The sequence below is a fragment of the Cheilinus undulatus genome, linkage group 18 (assembly GCF_018320785.1).
Source record: "Cheilinus undulatus linkage group 18, ASM1832078v1, whole genome shotgun sequence".
Classification (NCBI taxonomy): Eukaryota; Metazoa; Chordata; class Actinopteri; order Labriformes; family Labridae; genus Cheilinus; species Cheilinus undulatus.
Genome location: NC_054882.1, coordinates 32,623,696 through 32,643,384, shown reverse-complemented (window position 1 = coordinate 32,643,384; position 19,689 = coordinate 32,623,696). Strand labels below are relative to the sequence as shown.

General features: G+C 38.9%; 1 protein-coding gene across 1 annotated transcript; it reads right to left on the bottom strand.

The window, feature by feature from the left end:
• Positions 1-7,268: 7,268 nt before the first annotated feature.
• Positions 7,269-19,462, bottom strand: LOC121526633 (leucine-rich repeat and fibronectin type-III domain-containing protein 2). The gene is made up of 2 exons (XM_041813295.1): positions 18,087-19,462; positions 7,269-8,250 (listed from the first exon to the last, which is right to left on the bottom strand). Exons 1-2 carry the CDS (start codon positions 19,460-19,462, stop codon positions 7,269-7,271), a joined length of 2,358 nt encoding a protein of 785 aa, XP_041669229.1.
• Positions 19,463-19,689: the final 227 nt, after the last annotated feature.

Genomic DNA, 19,689 nt, shown 5'->3' with positions numbered 1-19,689 from the left:
ACAGCCAACAGCCTTGGAGCCCAGAGAAGTCCCCTGGTTTTAAAGTTCCATCATACAATGCCTATGAAAAGTATTCATCCCATTGGATGTTTTACCCATTATTGATTTTATAAATCAATCCTTGTCAACACAATTGGACTTTTTTGACCACAAATGGTCAAAGTAAAAAAAAAAAAAAAATCTACAGAGTAGTGTCAAATAAAGAAAATATGTGACTGCATAAATATTCACCCCCTTCTAGTCAGTATTCAGTAGCTGCTTCTCCGGCTAGCACTGAGTCTATGTGGATAGGTTGCAATATAGCTTGCACATCTTGACTCTGCATTTTTACTCCATTCTTCTTTACAAAACTGCTCAAGCTGTGTCAGATGACACAGGAATCAGGTGTGAACAGCCCTTTTAAAGTCCAGCCACAAAATTTCTATTGGATCATAGTTGGTCTTTGTGTCAGCCATTCCAGAGCATTCACCTTGTTGTCTTTAAACCATTTCAGCCAATAGTCTGTGAATGCTGAGGTGGAGGTGGGTTGAAAGCGAGAATGCAGCGCTGATCAGGGCAGAGCGAGGAAGAGATCGGAAATCTTGCAGCTTAAATTGACCATTAATTTAGGAGGACTTGAGTAATGTGATTTGACTAAAGCCAGGTATACACCGTGCGATTTCAAGCCGACCATATGACAGTCATGGCAGAATGCCATCTCATACTGTGCGACCGAAATCGTTTACGGCGCACAACCATCGTGCACTAGTTGTGTGCTCACACTGTACGTTTCGACAGCCGTGCACCACCTGAGTGCTCACACTGTGCAATGGAAGCCGGGACGGACTGTGACAGAAACCTGCGGAGTATCCTTTTTAAAAAGTCTCACACAGCTCAGGGTTAAGTGTTTCTAGTCATATTCTCTCTCCCTCGCTTTCTCTCTCTCTCTCTCTCACGCTACCTCTCTCTGTCCCACACAGACAAACAGCATCACCATCTGTGTCAGGTGCAGTTCCACGGGTAGGAATATTTCCAGCTTGTTTATTTCCTTTATCATAGCAGGTGTGCGTCAGAAAGGCATTCTGGCTGTTGTCATGGTACTTTAGGATGCTGTCTGACAGTTTACAAAGGAAAACAATCTCCCAAAGTTGTTTATTCTGCTGGGGTTTCTGCTCTCAATGTAAAGAGTCTGGAGTCGTATGAACAAAATATCAAACATGCCAGAAATCCTTCTCCAGTATCTCCAGTATCTGCTGTCTTTGTGACTGTGGTCATGGGGGGAGGTCATGTGTTCTAAAAACAATATAAGACCAAGGAAAAAACATGGGAAATTGTCTCTGTATCAAGAACAGAACAACAAGGACTTAACCTTTTGATAGAAGTTGAGGTATAGCTGTGATAACTTTCATTGAAATTAGCCCAGTTGGCCACTACGCACGTATGTCATCCTGTTCCTCAGCTTCATCGTACATCTTCGGTTTGACCTGGGTTTTAGACACATGAAGCATTAGTCAGTGTATGTGTGTTTAATTGAAAGAAGAGAAAACACAAAACAGCCAGTTTGGTTCATAGGAATTGATCAATATTTTTATATTCTTTTGTAGCAAAATGATTTCACACAGAAACATTTTTTTTCTTTTTTTTTGTCCAAGAACCTCAGGTGAGAATCATGACTATGTCGAGTACACACTTAAAATGTATTCTTAGTAAGCAGACTGTAAGAGGATGTCACATTATGTCAGAAGTAAAGAAAGCAGGCTAGTTAAAGGGCCAGTTCACCAAAACTACAAATTAACACATTCATTAATGTTTTCTTACTTGTTAAGTGATACGTTCCAAATATACACTTTGGTTCCATGTAGCCAGGACTTGACATTGATCTTCTTCTTGTGTTATTCTAAATATTATTGTAATCTGGATTTGTGGTCATACACTGAGAGACACAAAGAGAAATGAAAGATATTCTAAGTGGCAAATTATTCCATAACATGGGTGAAAGTCTACAATCTTATCACATTTCTCATGAAAACACTGGACCCAATTATGAGTAGGTATGTTTCCATTATTTCTTTATCTCCTTCATACAAAACAATGTACCGTATATGTGGGATCTCACCCAAAACTACCACTGTTTCATTTTATGGACCATTGTCATCACCTGGTTGTGATTCTTCATGACAATAGATAAATAAAGCTCAGTTTTGCCTCCATGTTGACAGGGCTGTAATCGTATTTGTATTTTGTGTTATGGCTCTGTGCATGCAGTCATACGATAAATACAAGAAAGAAAATTGAGTTGATGCACAGTATTGGTGAATTTTCCCAATCTACCAGCCACAGTAGATAAGAATTTATGAGCAGGGCCATAAATGCTTGTTAAACGTATGACTTGCATGTCTTAAGTCCAAAATGACTCAGCTGTGGCTGTGGCTCGAGGTCAAAGGAGCGTCTGTAAATACTGTACCTTCTGACAGTGTTAGTAAAAATCATAGCTTATTATAGCTACTGAAGTTAGCTTAATTCAATGATAGCCACAGTTTCCAACAACTTCTTTACAATACAAGTCCCAGTTTCATGTTGATGACGTGCCTTTTATTTTTTAAACAGCCATATCCAAAAACGTGTTGTTGTGACTGGCAACTTAATGCATTTCAGAGGCCTTAGATTAGAAAGTAGAGAAACTTTGAACCATGCAGACTGAGTTTAAAGGTACAACATTTGAAGAACTGGACTCACAGAGACTTAAAAAATGATCAAATGATTAAAATGGGGATTTTTTACTGAGCACAAATTACCGCTGCGCTGTCTGTAGCATTAACAACTGATGGAAGGACAGCTACATTAATGTGACAGCACACTTCAGAAATCATAAATATGACACAATATACCAACAAGGATGCCTTTTCTTTAAATTTAAAAAAAATTTTGTGTTTTCCTTTTTTAACTTCAGGTTTAGCACATTCCAACCTGTATCAGAAAGTGATTTGTACATTTTGCTGTTGTATTCATGTTGGAACAAACATGTACTGGACTGTATCCTTGAACCGTGGTACGATCAGACCATGACCTTTGTGAACCGCTACATGCCTGGTTGTTTAGATTTAGATTTGTCTTCCATGACAAGAACAAGTTATATCACTGAACTTACTGTTTAAGGCACACATTCACCAAAAAATATATTTAACTTTCAATGTTAGTCATGATATGGGTAGAAAACTACATGCATGGATATCTAAAAACCTTGGCAAAAAGAAATTAACATTACCCATCTATAGTTAGATAAAACTAAGGTAAGTACAAACAAATTTGTGAACTGACCCTTTAAACTGCCGGTCCTCCACTTGCATCATGTAAAATCCCCTTCCAGTGAGCCAACCAACAATGACCAAGTTGGTACACCACAGTAAAGCACCTTCCCACTGTTGGCTTCACATGAAAATAAAAGTACTACTGCACAATTTCCCCTCTTTACATTCTCACCAAGTAATTGTACAAAAAATGCCAATATACAGAACGGTACACCTAGGGAAGAAAACCATAATAAAAACGATGACCAGCCCACTTTTTGAAATGCAGCAGAGGCCCATGAGATATTGAGAAGGCATCATAATGTGTAGGGATGTCCTGGTTTCCTGTGGGCAGTTACTTGAGTAGCCACTGTTTCAAAGTATCTTCTTGCAATGTACAGCTCTGGATGAACGTGAATGAAAAATATGTGGTTCCCTTGATGAATCTCTCCAAATAAAACAAACCAACATTTTTGTGGTGAAAAAATGTGTTTGGAGCCAAAAGAGTTCCCCTGCCATTGTTGTTCAAGGGGATAGATTTCTCTTCAGCATTTTCCACTTATGCTTGGGCTTCTGGAGTATCCACTGACCCACAAAATGTGCTTGTGCATAAGCTAATTGAGCAATATGCTTCATAAATTTTACCTTGAGACAGAGCAGATAGGTGAGAAAAGGAGCCTGATTTGTGCTGCCATTTGCTGCCGTAACCCTCCTTTTACCAGGGCATTAGAAATCAAGATATCATAATTATTGTGTTTGTCTATATGATCACCATTTACACATCAAACTGGACAAAATGTTCTTTTACAGAACTATCAAAGCAGCTGTGTTCAAACTCGGAGTGCAATACAATCAAAAACAAACTTCCTGTCCAAATGAAGGCAATGTTTTATTTTGATTTAAAATTTGACTGTGAAAATAAGGGTGGATACCAATGTTTGAAATAACTAATTAGCTGGTTGCTGGTACAGATGGGTTTTTTTTATTACTTCTTCTGGAGTAACACTCTCACTATGCTCCATTCCCTTTGTGTGTGACCATGAAAACAGATCAGTTAGTCCAACAGTCCAACATCTCTTATTTGTTTTAGGTTAGGTATCCCAGAATCCAGCATTAAATTGATGACACAACACACAATCACTAGTGACTGATATCTGTTCATGCCACATTATGAGGCGACTTCCAGTGTTTTTAAATAAAGCCACTATCAGCTAAAACCAACTTTAAACTAATACTTTGGTGCACAGGCCTGCTCACTGGATTGACAGGGCCCCTGAAAAACCAGGGAATGGGCCCTCCCCAGTTGTGATTTACTGACAGTATCAATAAATGTGTGTTAGATCAGTAGCATCGGTTTGTTTGCATTCTAGTTAACAGCTAGGTTACCTGATTTTGAAGATATTTTTGGGTTCAGATGTTGAAATTATCTATTTGTGCAACTTTTTAACTCCCTTTAATCTGTGTTTCCATTTATTTTTTGTTATCATATTAAACAATTTCTTTACCACTTATTGCCAATTTGTGCTACTTTTAATCCTGTTACTACTTTAGCTGCCATTTTTGCCCCTTTTATCCAACTTTGCCACCTTTTAACTGCTTTTCACCATTTTTACCAACCTTTTTTACCATTTCTAGCAAATGATTTGCCACTGTAAGCCACATTTTGCCACTCTATCACCACTTCACCAAATCTGCTAATTCCTTTGCCGATTTTAGCCAATTTTTGCTTCTTTAAACCCTTTTAACTACTAAAGCTGCCCATTGTTGCCCCATAACCCCTTTTTGCCACTTTTTTACTGCTTTTCACCATTTTAATGCTCCTTTCTGTCACTGCCACTTCATGCCTATTTTTACACTTTTAACCAATTTTTCACACCTTTCTCTGTTTTTATCTCCCATTTTCCTTCACCCATACTTGCTGCTTATATATTTATTCATGCTTTTAACCAGTTTTGCTGCTTTTTAACCATCTTTCTGCCATTTTTCCCCACTTTTAACCCATTTTTGACACTTTTTTTACTGCTTTTCACCATTTTACTGCCCATTTTTTGTCACTATTAGCTAAATATTTGCAACTCTAAGCCAAATTTTGCCACTTTAGACCCATTAATGCCACTCTTTCACCACTCTACCCACTTATTTCTTCAATTTTTTGCTAGTTTAAACCCATCTTCACCAATTTTTGCCTTTATTCTGCAATTATCTAATTATGTTTCCATTTAAGTTATTACAGTTCCTTTTACTTTATCCTATGGCATCCTGATGCTTTTGCACATCATGGCTTAGCTATGAAGTCTTACATTACTTTCCAAATGGGTTGGTTTGATAACCACATCTTTAACATTACCAAGAAATTCTGTTTATATATATATTATACAATATTATATTATATATTATATATATTATATTATGATGGCACATATGTAAATAATTCTTTTTTTTTTTTGCTGTAATAGAAGTGGTTATTATTCATGTTCAATGTCAAATATGGTTATCACATCTTAATTTTACAGTGGGCCATGATTTTCCTGACCTCCATGCTTTGCTTTACTACACTTATATGGACTGACCTGAGACAGACTGCTTAGAGCTGGTTTATACAGGGTCACAAACCTCCACTGGTGTTTCATCCATACTATAATTTGACCAAAGCAAAGCATAGACATTTCATTTAAACCACAGTGGACTGTGTTAAAAGGTGGAAAAGAGGTATAATTTGTCACCTTTTAATGCTCCCACCTAAACAGCTTAATAACCTTTATCACACTCATGTAGTTTAATTTGAACCTATTATAGCATAAAACCAGGCAAAATAGGTAATTGCAACACTCCTAAAGAGAATTAAAGCCGGATAATACATTCGTTTATGGGTTTAAGCAAATGCCTGTGTGGGCTCGTTGGATTTCAAAGGCTATTCTCTTCAGGTGGCTATAATAAATGCTGATTGCATCTGAAACCATACCCCAAGGCAAACACTGTGTTTACATCAATGGCCTTTCAGCCCACAGACCACTGTCAGCAGTGTTAACCACAGGGGAGCGTATAAAAGCTTTCATATGGATATTAAGTTAAAGCAGGAAGTCAACCTAGGCAGGAAAATATTGAGTTTGATTGGTTTAAGACTAAGTATGAAGCATTTTCAAACCAGTTAGTTTCTTGTGCTGTTGGTGGTCCATTCTGCATATTTGGGTTTTGTTAAGTTCCCATCTGCTTGCCTTCAGATTTACCTCATATGGTTCATAACTTGAGGTAGAAATACAAGCCTGGCTTGCTGTGGTTCTATGTTACCAGTAACTAGGGCATAGGGCAGTACCATTGCTCGGAAATATCTCTGTCTGATTGAAATTCAACTTCTAAGCGCTGCTGAGTGATATGAAATGGCTGCACATAAAGTGGTGGCATGTGTGTGTGTGTGTGAACAGTTAAAACCACTGGAGAGCTGTGCCTCTGCTTGTTGATGAATCACCTCAAATAATAAATAGTAAAAATGATAGAAAAACTCATGAAAATAAAGATGACTTTGTTTCTATTCGCCCCTCCAGTCCTTCTCTCTACTGTTGCAGTAGTCCCATTTCACGCTGAGGGTCCAAGACATTGTGATGCACATATACTTCACCACGGCTGCAGTTAATCCTCTTGGCATTCAGTTCTTTTGATATAGACATAGTAAATCCACTTCTCTCTTTTATATTCCCTTTTCAGAGATACCCTCATGTGCCCTGTGCATAGGGAACGCTTCCCATCAGTATAATTCAAGCCTGTGCTCTTTTGAATCCAAACAGTATTTCATATACTTCAAGAGACTGTCAGATACTTGGGATCGTTGCCAGGAATCTTTAGAGATGAGTGTCCTTTCTTACATAGTTGCTCGGATAGTTTTCACATGGAGGACATTCATGCGATACCCAAAGGCCGATTCCCTCTGGGGCATCTCATCTACACTCATGTTCCTGACACAGATTTAGCATCTGTCCATGGATCTCACAGTTATGCTAACTGCACTCAAACTGTGCTTTCCATAACCCACTCAGAGCTCTCAAAAGTGGGCTTCTCGTCCTCACTGTCATCTAACTGCAGCATCATGCCATTCACGGACAGGCTGCGCTTAGTCCAGATGTTGCTAATCCTGCGAGGGTGGCTGCTGCGACACTGCGCCGCCCCCACATGACCCATGTCAAACGAGTGGCTCCTCTTGGGCTTTCCCTCCTGGGGCAGCCCAAGTAAACGTCCAAGCATGGTGGTGGACTCGGCCCTCCCAAGTAGGGGTTCCTTATCAGACGGGGGAGCAGCAGCCACCGTCGTCATAGCAGTAGAAGTGGAGGAGGGTCCAGAAGTCCCTTGGTCCCTTACTATGCCTCGCAGCTCCAGAGCAGTGAAGGCTCCTAAAAGGTTGTCCAGGTTTGGTCGTGCTTTGGCGCCGTGCCGCCTGTACTTACTGCTGGGGAGCGTGCTGCATTCACTGCTCTGCATGCTGTAGCGGTCGTTTGTCTTCCTTCCAGTTTGGCTGTCTAATGAGTTTGAAGAAGACGAGGATGCAGAGAGACTACTCTGAAGGGAGCCACACTTGAACTCTACCATTTCCTCACGCATGACCACCACAGTTGACTTGACCTGTGGCGGGGCACCATTGAACCTGTTCAATCCCCCGTTGGTCTGCGAGTATGTGTTGCTCACAGAGGGTAATTTATTAGTCTGGATACCACTGGTCACCTTGTACCGCACCATTAGGATGATGATGAACACCAGCAGAGTAGCAACAATAATGCCACCGATGACCAGGATCATGGTGCCGCCCAGGAACCCACTGTGGAGAGACTGGCACTGCGGGTAGTCCTCCGTGGTGATGAACTGGACACAGCCGACTATGTTGGTGGCAGTGAGGTCGGTGGCTGTGTCATCCCATATGGCCAGCACGCACAGGTCATACTGCATTCCTGGGACAAGATTTGTGACGACGAAAGCTCTGCTAGTCGTTGGAATCATCCTGAAACAGACACAGAAGGACATAAAGAAAAAAACATTAAAAAACACAACCCTTTTTTATAGGAGTTCAAACTAAAACTAAGGATGAAAAGCAACACTGGCTTAATGTGTTATGCTGCAGGAAGATAAAAAACAGAAAATGAAGTATGCTAAGTAGCTATTTATATGCACAGAGTAATTCAGAAAAATGACTTCATTGGTCCCATTATATCCCATTTGATATGCATGAAGCAATAGTAATGAGATAACTATTCAGTGGCCACTCTTTGAATATTGTTTTAGTTCTTATACATGCCATTGAACATGTATTAAGTTGTTTTAACTCACTGTTATTATTCCAGATCTTTCAATATGACAGTCACTAAGCTTTACATCTTCTGAATTAATTAAATGTTAAATATGAATGAGCAATCGTTTTGTTGCTGCAGAGAGTTTGTGCTATGCATACAAACATGTATTTATGACAGTCCTACTCTTGACACCAGAGAAACAATGCAGTTGTCATATGTGAATGATAGCATCACCAACAAATCATCAATAATTACTGCGACAAATTCTGTCACAGAATTGTCAACAAAAATCAACTAATCATTTCTTCCCTACAGCAGGCTTTGACTGTAAAGGAGCACAAACCTAGAAACCCCAAATAAACATGCAGGATATATGACATGACAAATAAAATTAAAATAGTTTGGCAGCATTCCACTCCTTAACAGTGCAAAAGTGAAAATGAGGGTGCAAAAAAAGCTTTAAGTTAGAATTTCGATAAAAAGCATTCACCCCTTGGATGTTTCATCCTTTTATTGGTTTTATAATTCTGTCATGGTCAATATAAATTGGCTTTTTTGAGAGAAAAAAAATGACAAAAGCACCTCTTTAATGTCAAAGTGGAATTGGATTTCTACAAAGTAATGTCAATTAACTATAAAAAATGTAATGTGAAATAACTGACTGCATAAATATCCGGTCCTTTAAGTGTCTGGGATCAGGCATGAATGGCCCTTTTCATGTCTAGCCACAAGTTCATTATTGGATTGAGGTCTGGGCTTTGACTGGCCACTGCAGAACATTCACCTTGTTGTCTTCAAACCATTTCCCTGTAGCTTTCACTGTATGCTTTGGGTCATTTTCTTGCTGGAAAATGAATCTTCTCCCAAGCAGTAGTTCTCTTGCAGACTGAAAAGATTGCCCTATATGTATTTCCTGTATTTTGCCACATTCATTTTCTCCTGTCTTTACAAGCCTTACAGCATGGGTGTCAAAGTAAAGGCCCGGGGGCCAAATCCGGCCCGTGGTGCAGTTATACCCGGCCCACCAGATCATATGATATTTTTATTATAACTGGCCCACTAGTATGAGGCTGCAGGTTTCCTCCAGTATAAAAATGTAAACTTAACCTTGATGATTTATAATATCCTTGTTGAGTCATAAAAATTAGAAAAAGTAAACAGTAAAAATAATTTGATGAAAGGTCAGGAATGGGGGCAAAAAATTAGTGTTTTCTCTACATTTTCAATTTTGCATCTCACGGTTTTGACTAGAAGTTATGGCTTTGACTGTTAATTTCATAATTCAGCCTTTACATCTCATAACTTTGACTTTTTATCTCATATTCTTATCTTTTAGATTAAAAATAAAAAAAATTAAATCCTATTTCTACCTTTTAAAGTCATGATTTTGACTTTTATCTCCTGTTTTGACCTTTTCAACTCCAAACTTTAACTTTTATCTCATTTTTTTTCCTTAAAAATGCAGGATTTTTTATTTTATCTCAGTTTTTTTTGACATTTTAAATAATGATTTTGACTTTTATCTCTCGTTTTGACCTTTTCAACTCCTAACTGTAAATTTTGTCATTATTTTTACCTTAAAAAGGCAGGATTTTTAATTTTATTTCATATTTTGACATTTGAAACTAATGATTTTGATGTTTACCTCATATTTGACTGTTAAAAATTATGATTTTGAAATGTCTCAGTTTTTGACTTTTAAAGTTTATGGTTTCGATATTCTATCTCATATTTTGCCTTTTAAAAACATTATTTTGACTTTAGATTACATGTTTTTACCTTTTAAACTTATAAGCTTGACTTTTTATCTCAGATTTTGAGTTTTTAACTTATCAAGTCCACCTTTTAATCGCAAAATTATTTTATCATCAGTGCCAAGTTTTTTACCCCCATAATTCCTTTCTGGTGAAAATAAGGTTGACATTTATTGTTAAATATCGACCCTGTTAGGCCCTCAGGTTAGACCCAAGTTCAGAATCCGGCCCCTGCTGTGATTGAGTTTGACACCCCTGCCTTACAGGGCCTGGCTGCTGAGAAGCATCCCCACAGTATGATGCTGCCACCACCGTGCTTTACAGTAGGGATAGTTTGTGGTGATATGCAGTGTTTGGTGTTTGCCAAAAAAGGCATCCTGTCTGATGGCTGACAAACACCATTTCAGTCTCATCAGACCAAAGAACTTTCCACTTGACCATGGAGTCTCCCACATGTCTTTGGTGAACTCTGGTCTCTCCCATCTCTGCTGCTGAAGCTCGTAACTCCTTCAGAGTAGTCATAGGTGCCTTGATGGCATTTCGCCTAGTCTCCCTCTTTCACGGTGATTCAGTCTGATCTAGGCAGATTTACACATATGCCATACTTCCATGTCTTGATGATGGATTTAACAGAACTCCAGGGGATGTTCAGTGCCTTGCAATGTTTTTGTTTCCATCCCCTGACTTATACTTATCAAAAACCTTTTCTCTGAGTTGCTTTGAATGTTCTTTTGCCTTCTTGGTGTAATGGTAGCCAGTACCTTCCAAAGACATTTTATTTGTTATACAATCACTTGAGACACACTCACTGGGCTACATTTTACTAATTTTGAGACTACTGGCACCAATTGGATAGACCTCTGTTGAATTAGGTAAGTCACTTGAAAGGGGTGAATGTTTATGAAATCACTTATTTAACATTACAAATGTAAGCCTTATTTACATTACTTTGCAGAAATCTGATTTACTTTGATATTAAAGAGGATTTTGGGGGGCCATAAAAGCAATAGTTATTCCCAAGTCATAGGGATTTCCATTGTGGGCTATAAGAAGATGTAGGCTCAGTTGTTGTTTTTTTGGGCTATCTTATGTGCACATGCCTTGCAGAAGCAGCCGTAAATAGTTGTGCCCCCTCTCTCTCTCAGTCTCATCTTGCAGTTTCTGTTGTTTTCTGCATCATTATCATCATGATTCTTAGTCTGTATGCCTCCTACACAAGGGTGCTTGATTTCCTGTTATTGAGCTGCTGCATGTATCTTGTCATGATTCCAGCCTGGCAGTGCTGTTTCACAGCACATATAAACACAGAAATGCTTTGTTTGCTCAGTCTTGTTTTTTAACTGAGAGAACTGATGAAAACTAGGGATGCACGATATCTGATATGGCGATATTTACAGACTAATTTTAGCTGATCCAGATTCAGTCCATTTAGATGCACATTAAGGTTTGAGGATGGCCACTGAATCAAACTTTAATCCTTTAAAAAAATACTTTAAAGTTTAAAGAATGATAAATAAGAAAAAAGACCTCAACTGACCTAGGTTTGGTGCTTCAGCCGAAAACCCCACTACTTTATTAGTGTATACTGCCAAAATTTACAGTCGATATATGCTTAAATACACAGGCAAAATATCTGATGTAAATATTGGAAGAAATTTTGATATCTGTCGATACCTATACCAGACCGATAATATAGTGCATCCCAACTGAAAACTATATTTCATTCCAAGGACAAATGTGTGCAGCCTTGAATTTCTCAAGTAAAATATCAGCTGATATAGTACTGCACATGCTGCTGGCATACAGTGCTTAACAAATTTATTACACCACCTGTCATGTTTGTCTCAAGGACCATCCAGCATCATGAAGTGCTTTAATGCTGACTTTTTCATTTTCAGTGAGCTCTCCACGTTTTACCATTTGGAACAGGAATGAGGAATTTCAAACTGAATTCACCCAAATTTGAGCCGACTCACTGGACTTCTCTGAGAAGTCAGAAATTAATCAAGCATAACATTCAACCACTAAAACTGATTTTTCTGTTCAGGAATGCAAGTAAATAACTATAATTTGACACATTAATCAAGAAATATTAACGTGCCTAACTATTTTTTCGTTTTTTTTGTAAATCAGTAAATTTGAAAAATCATGGATAATAATAATAGTTATATTTTAGCATTAAAATATCATTTCAGTTTGTACATATTGGTGTATTAACCATTGCAGAAACATAAAAAATGATTTTGGTAACTACCAATGCTGTTAGTTTAGGGCAGCTGTGGCATAAACCTTACTTTGGTTAGGGTTAGGGTGGTCTAATAAATTTGTTAAGCACTGTGCTTGGCTGACTGAGGGGGCAGCAGGGTTTAAAGGGCTAACATTTTGAGTGAAGAGTTAAAACAAACAAACAAAGAAACAAAGAAAAAACAGACAAAAAAATAAACAAAAACAAACAAACAGATTTAATCATTTGCAAAATTCACTGCATTATTTTGTCCAATGAAATATTCAATTCTACCAAAACCATTTTTTTTATGTTTCTGCAATGGTTAATACACCAATTTGTAGAAGCTCTTTAACCCAAATGATATTTTTAATGCTAAAATATAATTATCATCATTATCCATGAATGTTCAAATTTACTGATTTACAAAAAAAATGAAAAAAATAGTAAAGCACATTATTATTGCTTGATTAATATGTCAAATTATAGTTATTTACTTGCCTTCCTGAACAGAAAAATCAGTTTTAGTGGTTGAATGTTATGCTTGATTAATTTCTGACTTCTCAGAAAAGCCCAGTGAGCCAGCTCAAATTTGGGTGAATTCAGTTTGAAATTCCTCATTCCTGTTCCAAATGGTAAAACGTGGAGAGCTCACTGAAAATGAAAGAGTCCACATTAAAGCACTTCATGATGCTGGATGGTCTTTGAGACAAATATGACAGGTGGTCTCATAAATTTGTTAAGCACTGTAGTTGTTGGCATTTCCAGTCTTTTAAACAATATTTCCATTTTACATTTATCTGCTTGCATTATTGAGAAATCATATTGGTTTTTGACTGCCAACAGCACCACCAGCCGGCCTGATTCTAGCTGCAACAGCTCGTTTCACACCACAACGTCTACAGTGCAAGTCTTTGGTCTGGAATGGGCTTCAGGATCGCAAATGTTTGTGTTATCCATTTTTGCATACTTGCACCTGAACAGTTTGTGGAGGAAACTGTCTGTGCACATGTGCATGTATTTTCCTGAAAGTCAGACCCAGCTACTGGCCTAACATTTATACTAAAGCCTGTTTATTTGTTTTTTTCAGATCTTTGTGCATGGTGGTTGCATTAGTAAAAAACATTTGAATGCAGACTTTATTGAAAATGAGAAACAATTCCATTTTCAGTGGATACTTTCTGTGAAAATGTTGACCTTCTGTGTCAAAATATGGAAATTATGGCCCAGGTATAAACACATTATCAGTCTAAATCACAAGTCGCAACAGTTGTAGGGATAACAATTGTTGTTACACACCGTGCATTGGTAGAAAATGGCCCCTGAAGACTCTTGACCCTACTTATAAAGTCTTATATAAATGTATCCCTCAGTGATGCCTCCATTGTTGGCTCGCTGTTCTCCTGGAGCTCATGCCTCCACAGCTTTGATCCCATTGGAGCGACTCCACCACAGAGCCCCAGCGCTGGTGGGGATGCAGTCCATTATTCATCCTTAATAGCCTTTTTCCATAACTAGGAAGAAGCTGCGATGGCTTCCATGTTTGAGAGAACTCATGCTATCTTCCCTCCTCCCCCTTGTGGCTGTGATTGATTTTTAATCATGCTATTGCCTGAGAGCGGGCAGGGCCCTGGGAAACTGTGTCAGCCCGCTGGAGGAACACAGTAGGTGTGCATGTGTGAGCTGCAAAGTCATATCAATATTAATTCAAAAACAGTAGTGGGCCTCTATTTAACCGTTATCTTTGTCTTTCAGCTCCTAATTTGTCTTGTGACGTGTGAAAGGACTGCACAGGACTAATTGTATAAGCGCTCATTCGTCTATTGCTTCAGGTCATTTTTCTGCGCTATATTATCTATATTCTCTGTACGCTCATTATGACTCATAAATCCATATAACAAGGACAAAAAGGCTGTTAGCCAAATGAGAAAGTACAAACATTAATAGGGATAGAAATTGTGCAGGTAATTAATGTCTCAAACTAGGCGTCAAGACCACTGAAAGCATGTTGCACTGGTTTTTAGTATTGGTTCTGAGCTGATAACAAAATCAGGACTGCTATAACAGTAAAGCATGAGCCAGGGGAATAAATGAGCCCCCAAAATGAATGAATAAGAAAAAAATGCAATTAATAAAAGACATATACGTGTTTGCTGTTCTACGAACAATAAAGAAACCTCAAAAAGGCATTTAATAAAAATAAAGGAAAATCTTTGTTTACATCACCGGGAGAGAAGACACACCAAATATTCTCATTGTTCTCTTTTCTTCCTCAAACTGGCACATTTTGTGCATGAAAGGAAATCAGATAAGAACCTTATTATTGAATCTGCAAGGCTGGTGAGTTGCATTCACAGTGTATGAACAAAGCAATATCTTTCTCCAGGACTGTCTACAGTTCTAATCTCATATTACCCGTTTACAGAACGACTTTGGCTTCCAATATTCTGTCAGTTATTGTTCATTGAGCACTTCTTGCTGGAGTGCACAGAACAGGTAACTCCTATATGGTACGGTTTGGTTGATACTAAAGAGATTTAACAGCTTTTGTCTGGGTTGGATGAAGCCTGATACTGACATAAAAGTAATGTAATATCTGCTTTCCACAACAGGGTTATTTATCAGTTTTGACTGATGGTGTAATTTCTATCTTTAGCTCACTAAAAATACTATATCTAGTCCTATGGGTGTTTTTGAGTGCACTGAGACCCTGCAGGAGACGCTGAACTTGACAGGGGGCTGATTTTATGAGCAGTGACATGGTCAGGATTAAGTTATTAGTATGCACAAGAACCTTTCAAGTGCTTGTCAGCACTTTTATCTTCTAGCTTCTCATGCCCATTTAGACAATAATAGTGATGAAGTTTGGCTGGCCACTCCCTAGATCATTTTAAAATCTTTCAACACATGCAAATCAGGCCTAAAGTCAGCCTTAAAATCATCTAGTATGTGGCCAGCCTTAGCCAAGGAGTGAGAGAGAGAGAGAAAACCAGTACACAAACATACATACATACTGTCCCATACTGTCACTCCTCAGTGGTCACATTTAGGACCCAGTCAGATGAACTTTCTTTGCTCAGCTTTAAATAAAGACTGTCATCAAGAGAAGCTGAGGTAGCTCATACTGTGGATGTTTTTTCTTGTGCTGGGAAAATACCCAAATCAACTGGTTTTGGCAAACATTCACTGACTGGTGAAAAATTGTTGAAAATCAGTTAAAAAGAGGTTTGATAAATGTGTAAAAATAGGCAAAAAAAAAAAAAAAAAAATAGGCTTAAGGTGGCAAAAATGGGTAAAAGAGACAATGATGGGATAGCAGCAAAAATGGGCTAAGCAAGTCAAAAAAGGGGAAAAATGGGCAGGAAAATGGTCAGAAGTGGTTAAACATTCAATTTTATCACAGGGTCATTGTGTCAGAGGTTGTGATGTGAGCCTGATACAATCTGATCCATTAGTCTTTGTTCCTCTTTGCAGATTAATATTGTGTTTTGATATGTGGCCTCTTCTCACTTTGGTTGAGTGTTTATATGTGAGCAACCTTTGCCAGCCTGCTTATCACTTTATTTCCATTTACTACTTTAAAAACTGTCATACCATGCACACGCTAATGGCTAAGCTACCACTGAGTACAGGTCGTTTGTCAAGGAGCCAGCTCTTTTAGGGGAACAATAAGAGCCAGATCCCTTTTGAGAGCCGTTTTATATTATTATAACTATAGATTGTGTGTGTCTATGCGTTGTTTTATTGAGTCAGGATGATATTTATCCTCTACCACAGGCACACCATGCATTAAGGACTCGTGTTTGATGGTGCAAAATTAATGTTTTATGTCAAGTGTGTCATACATCCCAGCCAGTGAGCAGATATCATCTGACCCACAAGGTGTAGATGTTGAAAAATAATTACATGACATTTTCATTCATTTTAAAAATTGAGCACAGTTGGAATATCAAAATATCCAACTATCCATATATCAATCATGTCCTAACATTGCTAAAATTGGCGGGTCAAATGAAACCAAAATGGTACCCGAATGCCAAATGAGCCAGATCACTGAAAGAGCCGAAATTCCCATTACTACTGCTGAGCTTCTAATATTTAGATCCAGTAATGTGCCAGGGGAAACTCAGACAAGAAGGCAGTGGCCAGGATTTCAAGCCTGTGTGATAAATGATAGGTTATTAGTTTAACTGACTTGTAAATCTCGCACTGGCTAATTTGATAAACAAATTTAACCGTTTAACTGCATGCATCCCTAGTTAAGAAGTTTAAAAAATAAAAACATAAAAAAATAAAGTGGAAAAAAATATGTTTAAAAAGACAAAAATGTAATGGGAAAAGAAGGCCAAAAAGGGGCAAACATGGGTGAAAAACAAAATGAAAAGTGGCTAAAAAATGCAAGAAATGGGTCCATAGTGACCAATGGGTTACAGTAGCAAAAAAATGAGCAAAAAAAAGCTGCAAAATGGGATAAAAGTTGCAAAAATGGGTGGAACCAGTGATGAAAAGGGGTCTAAAGGTGGTATGAACAAGTAAGTTTAATATTAGAATCCACAAATAGCTTGAAACACTTTTCTGCTGAAAATTTAAGCAACTTTTTGCATTTTACCAACACAACTAATCCAGCACATATGCATTAATATCATCAATAAAACTCAACTGGGGAGGGACCATTCTCTGGGTTTTCAGGAGCCCAAACACTTCTGTGGGCAGGGCTGGCAGCAGGTGAGGATACCACACTTCATGTAATATAACACTGCATAATTTAAGTAAAGTACATGCACACATATCAAAAATTAAATTAAAGCCAAATTGTACTTTAAGAGCACTTTGCCAGGCCATGGAGCTTGTGTTTATTGCTGAGCTAAGCCAAATGATCTGCATCACTAAAAAGAGCCGCATTTTCCATGACTCAGGAAAATGTCAAGGGGCTACTAAATAAAAGATATCCATTTGTAAGGATCTGACAACAGGACTATTTTTGTTGTTAAAGCACGGTCCAGACATTTCTTTTTCCCACTGATTCAATGCTAAACAGCAAGGTTTTTTCTATATTTCTTGCTCTTCTGACCATTTTGGTATGTCTTTCACTGTCTCATACAACATGGGAAATTGATTTTATAGAGCCAAAGATCTCCAGCTGCACTCTCCAAGCTTACACTTTATGGACTTGAGCAGCTTAAGAAGGATACATTTAAATGAGGGTCTATAATCCTTTTTCTTCTTGGATTTCTAATTAAGAGTTCAGGGCAGGAATTTCATACTGGGTTTCAGTTTTCTTTAGAAAATGTGACACACTGTTCCTCCTTTTGGTGAAAGCAATTATCATCCAAGGAGAAAAAAATATCACAAGAAGGATTAAGAAAAATGAATGTTGATCTCCGGGAAACACTTTGGAGAAAGTGACTCTCTCAAGTACTCATCCTGCAAACAATTAGCAATCGACTCATAAAGCAGAGCAGTGAGTATTTTGAAGCTACTGATTACACCTCAGGCTTAATTTAACATCGTGGCCAAGAAAGGTCCTGGCTCCTATCTGGATATATCAAGGTTCATTAGTCATTCTTACCTGTAAATGAGGACCTCATCCTCGGAACAATTGTACTGAAGCTGATACATTTTGACCTTTGGCGTTGATTTGCTAACGGTCCACTTAACCAACGCTGACACAGCTGTCACTTCTGATACCGACACCACCTTCTCTGGCAGAGGTTTAGGCTCCCCCTTGCTGATCTTGGTTGAGCTGGTTATATCCGAAAGCCCTGATTTGGACTGGGTGGTACGGTTCGTACCATTACCCAGATGAGGAAGTTGAATGATCGACAGCTCAATGGAGGCCGTAGATTCCCCAGCAGCATTGGCAGCTATGCAAGTAAAGGTACCATAATCCTTAGCTGTGGTGACTGTAATGTCCAGGGTTCCATTCTCATACACTGTCTTTCCGGTGGTGTTACTGATCACACGGTCATCAGGAGCAACCCAATGCACCATGGGCATCGGATCACCTACTGCTTTGCAACGCAAGCTAGCTGTCTGGCCTTCCAGCACAAGTAGCTTGTGCGTATGCTGAGTGATTAAAGGAGGCTCACAAACAAACTCCTCCTCACGAACTGACCAAAAGTAGCGCCCCTTTAGACTAGCAGGAGAAGCACAAGTTTCCATATCATCCTCACGGTCCAGCCTTCGAAGCCAAAGCACCTCACAGTTGCAGTGCAAAGGGTTTCCACCGAAGCTTAGAGAGAGTGGAGGAGCATAAGGAGTGCTCAATATTATATTATTCTGAGAGCGCTGAAAGATAGGATCCGGAGGGAGCTTCTGAAGACGGTTAGAGGTGAGGTCCAAGCGTGCAAGTTTTTCCAAATCTGTAAAAGTTCCCTCTGAGATGAAGGCGATGAGGTTATGATCCAGACTCATTTGATGGAGGTTGACCATCTTTCGGATGGCTTCCCAAGGCACACTGCGTAGGTTGTTATACGACAAATCCAGATCCTCCAACGTCAGTAACAAGTCATCAAAGGCTGCTTTGTTGATTCGACTCATCTGGTTGTTGTTGAGGATCAGGTGCTGCAGATTGATCAGCCCTCGAAGGTCATCGGGTCCCAGTTCAGTCAACCGATTACTGTCGAGGTGCAGCGACCTCAGGGTCTCCAAATCAATGAAGGAAAAAGGCTGGATGGAGCTGATTGTGTTGCGGGACAAGGTGAGATCTACAAGGCCTGTCATGTTGGCAAAGTCCTGAGTGGTGATCTTGAGGATAAAGTTGCCGCCCAGACGTAGCTCCACAGTGCGCCGGTCGATGTCCGGTGGGACAAAGAGCAGGCCTTTGGAGGGGCACAGAGTCCCTAGAGATTCTGACAGGTTCTGGCAGACACAGTATTTGGGACATGCATGGACCATCGTAACTGTGGTTCCCAGAAGCAGGAGACTGATGACCACTTTGTCCATGTTAGATCATACAAAGGGGACCTGCGGACAAAACAAAATGAAGACATGTTAGAATTACAAATAGCGCTAGCTTGTCACACCACATAGCAACACAGCAGGGAAACAGGAAGTGATGCCATATGCTCACTGTGTCAGCGGCACTTGGAACCCTGACATGACAGATAGAGTGTTGTTTATATTCATTGCAAAAAATCCTCTTTAATGTCAACAAGAAAACTGATTTTTAC

What these genes read in the sequence shown, in the direction of transcription:
- LOC121526633 (XM_041813295.1), bottom strand. Translation starts at nt 19,462, where the DNA reads ATGGACAAAGTGGTCATCAGTCTCCTGCTTCTGGGAACCACAGTTACG. An exon ending in GATGAGGTCCTCATTTACAG is followed by an intron (nt 8,251 to 18,086) that starts GTAAGAATGACT and finishes TGTCTGTTTCAG; the next exon opens with GATGATTCCAACGACTAGCA.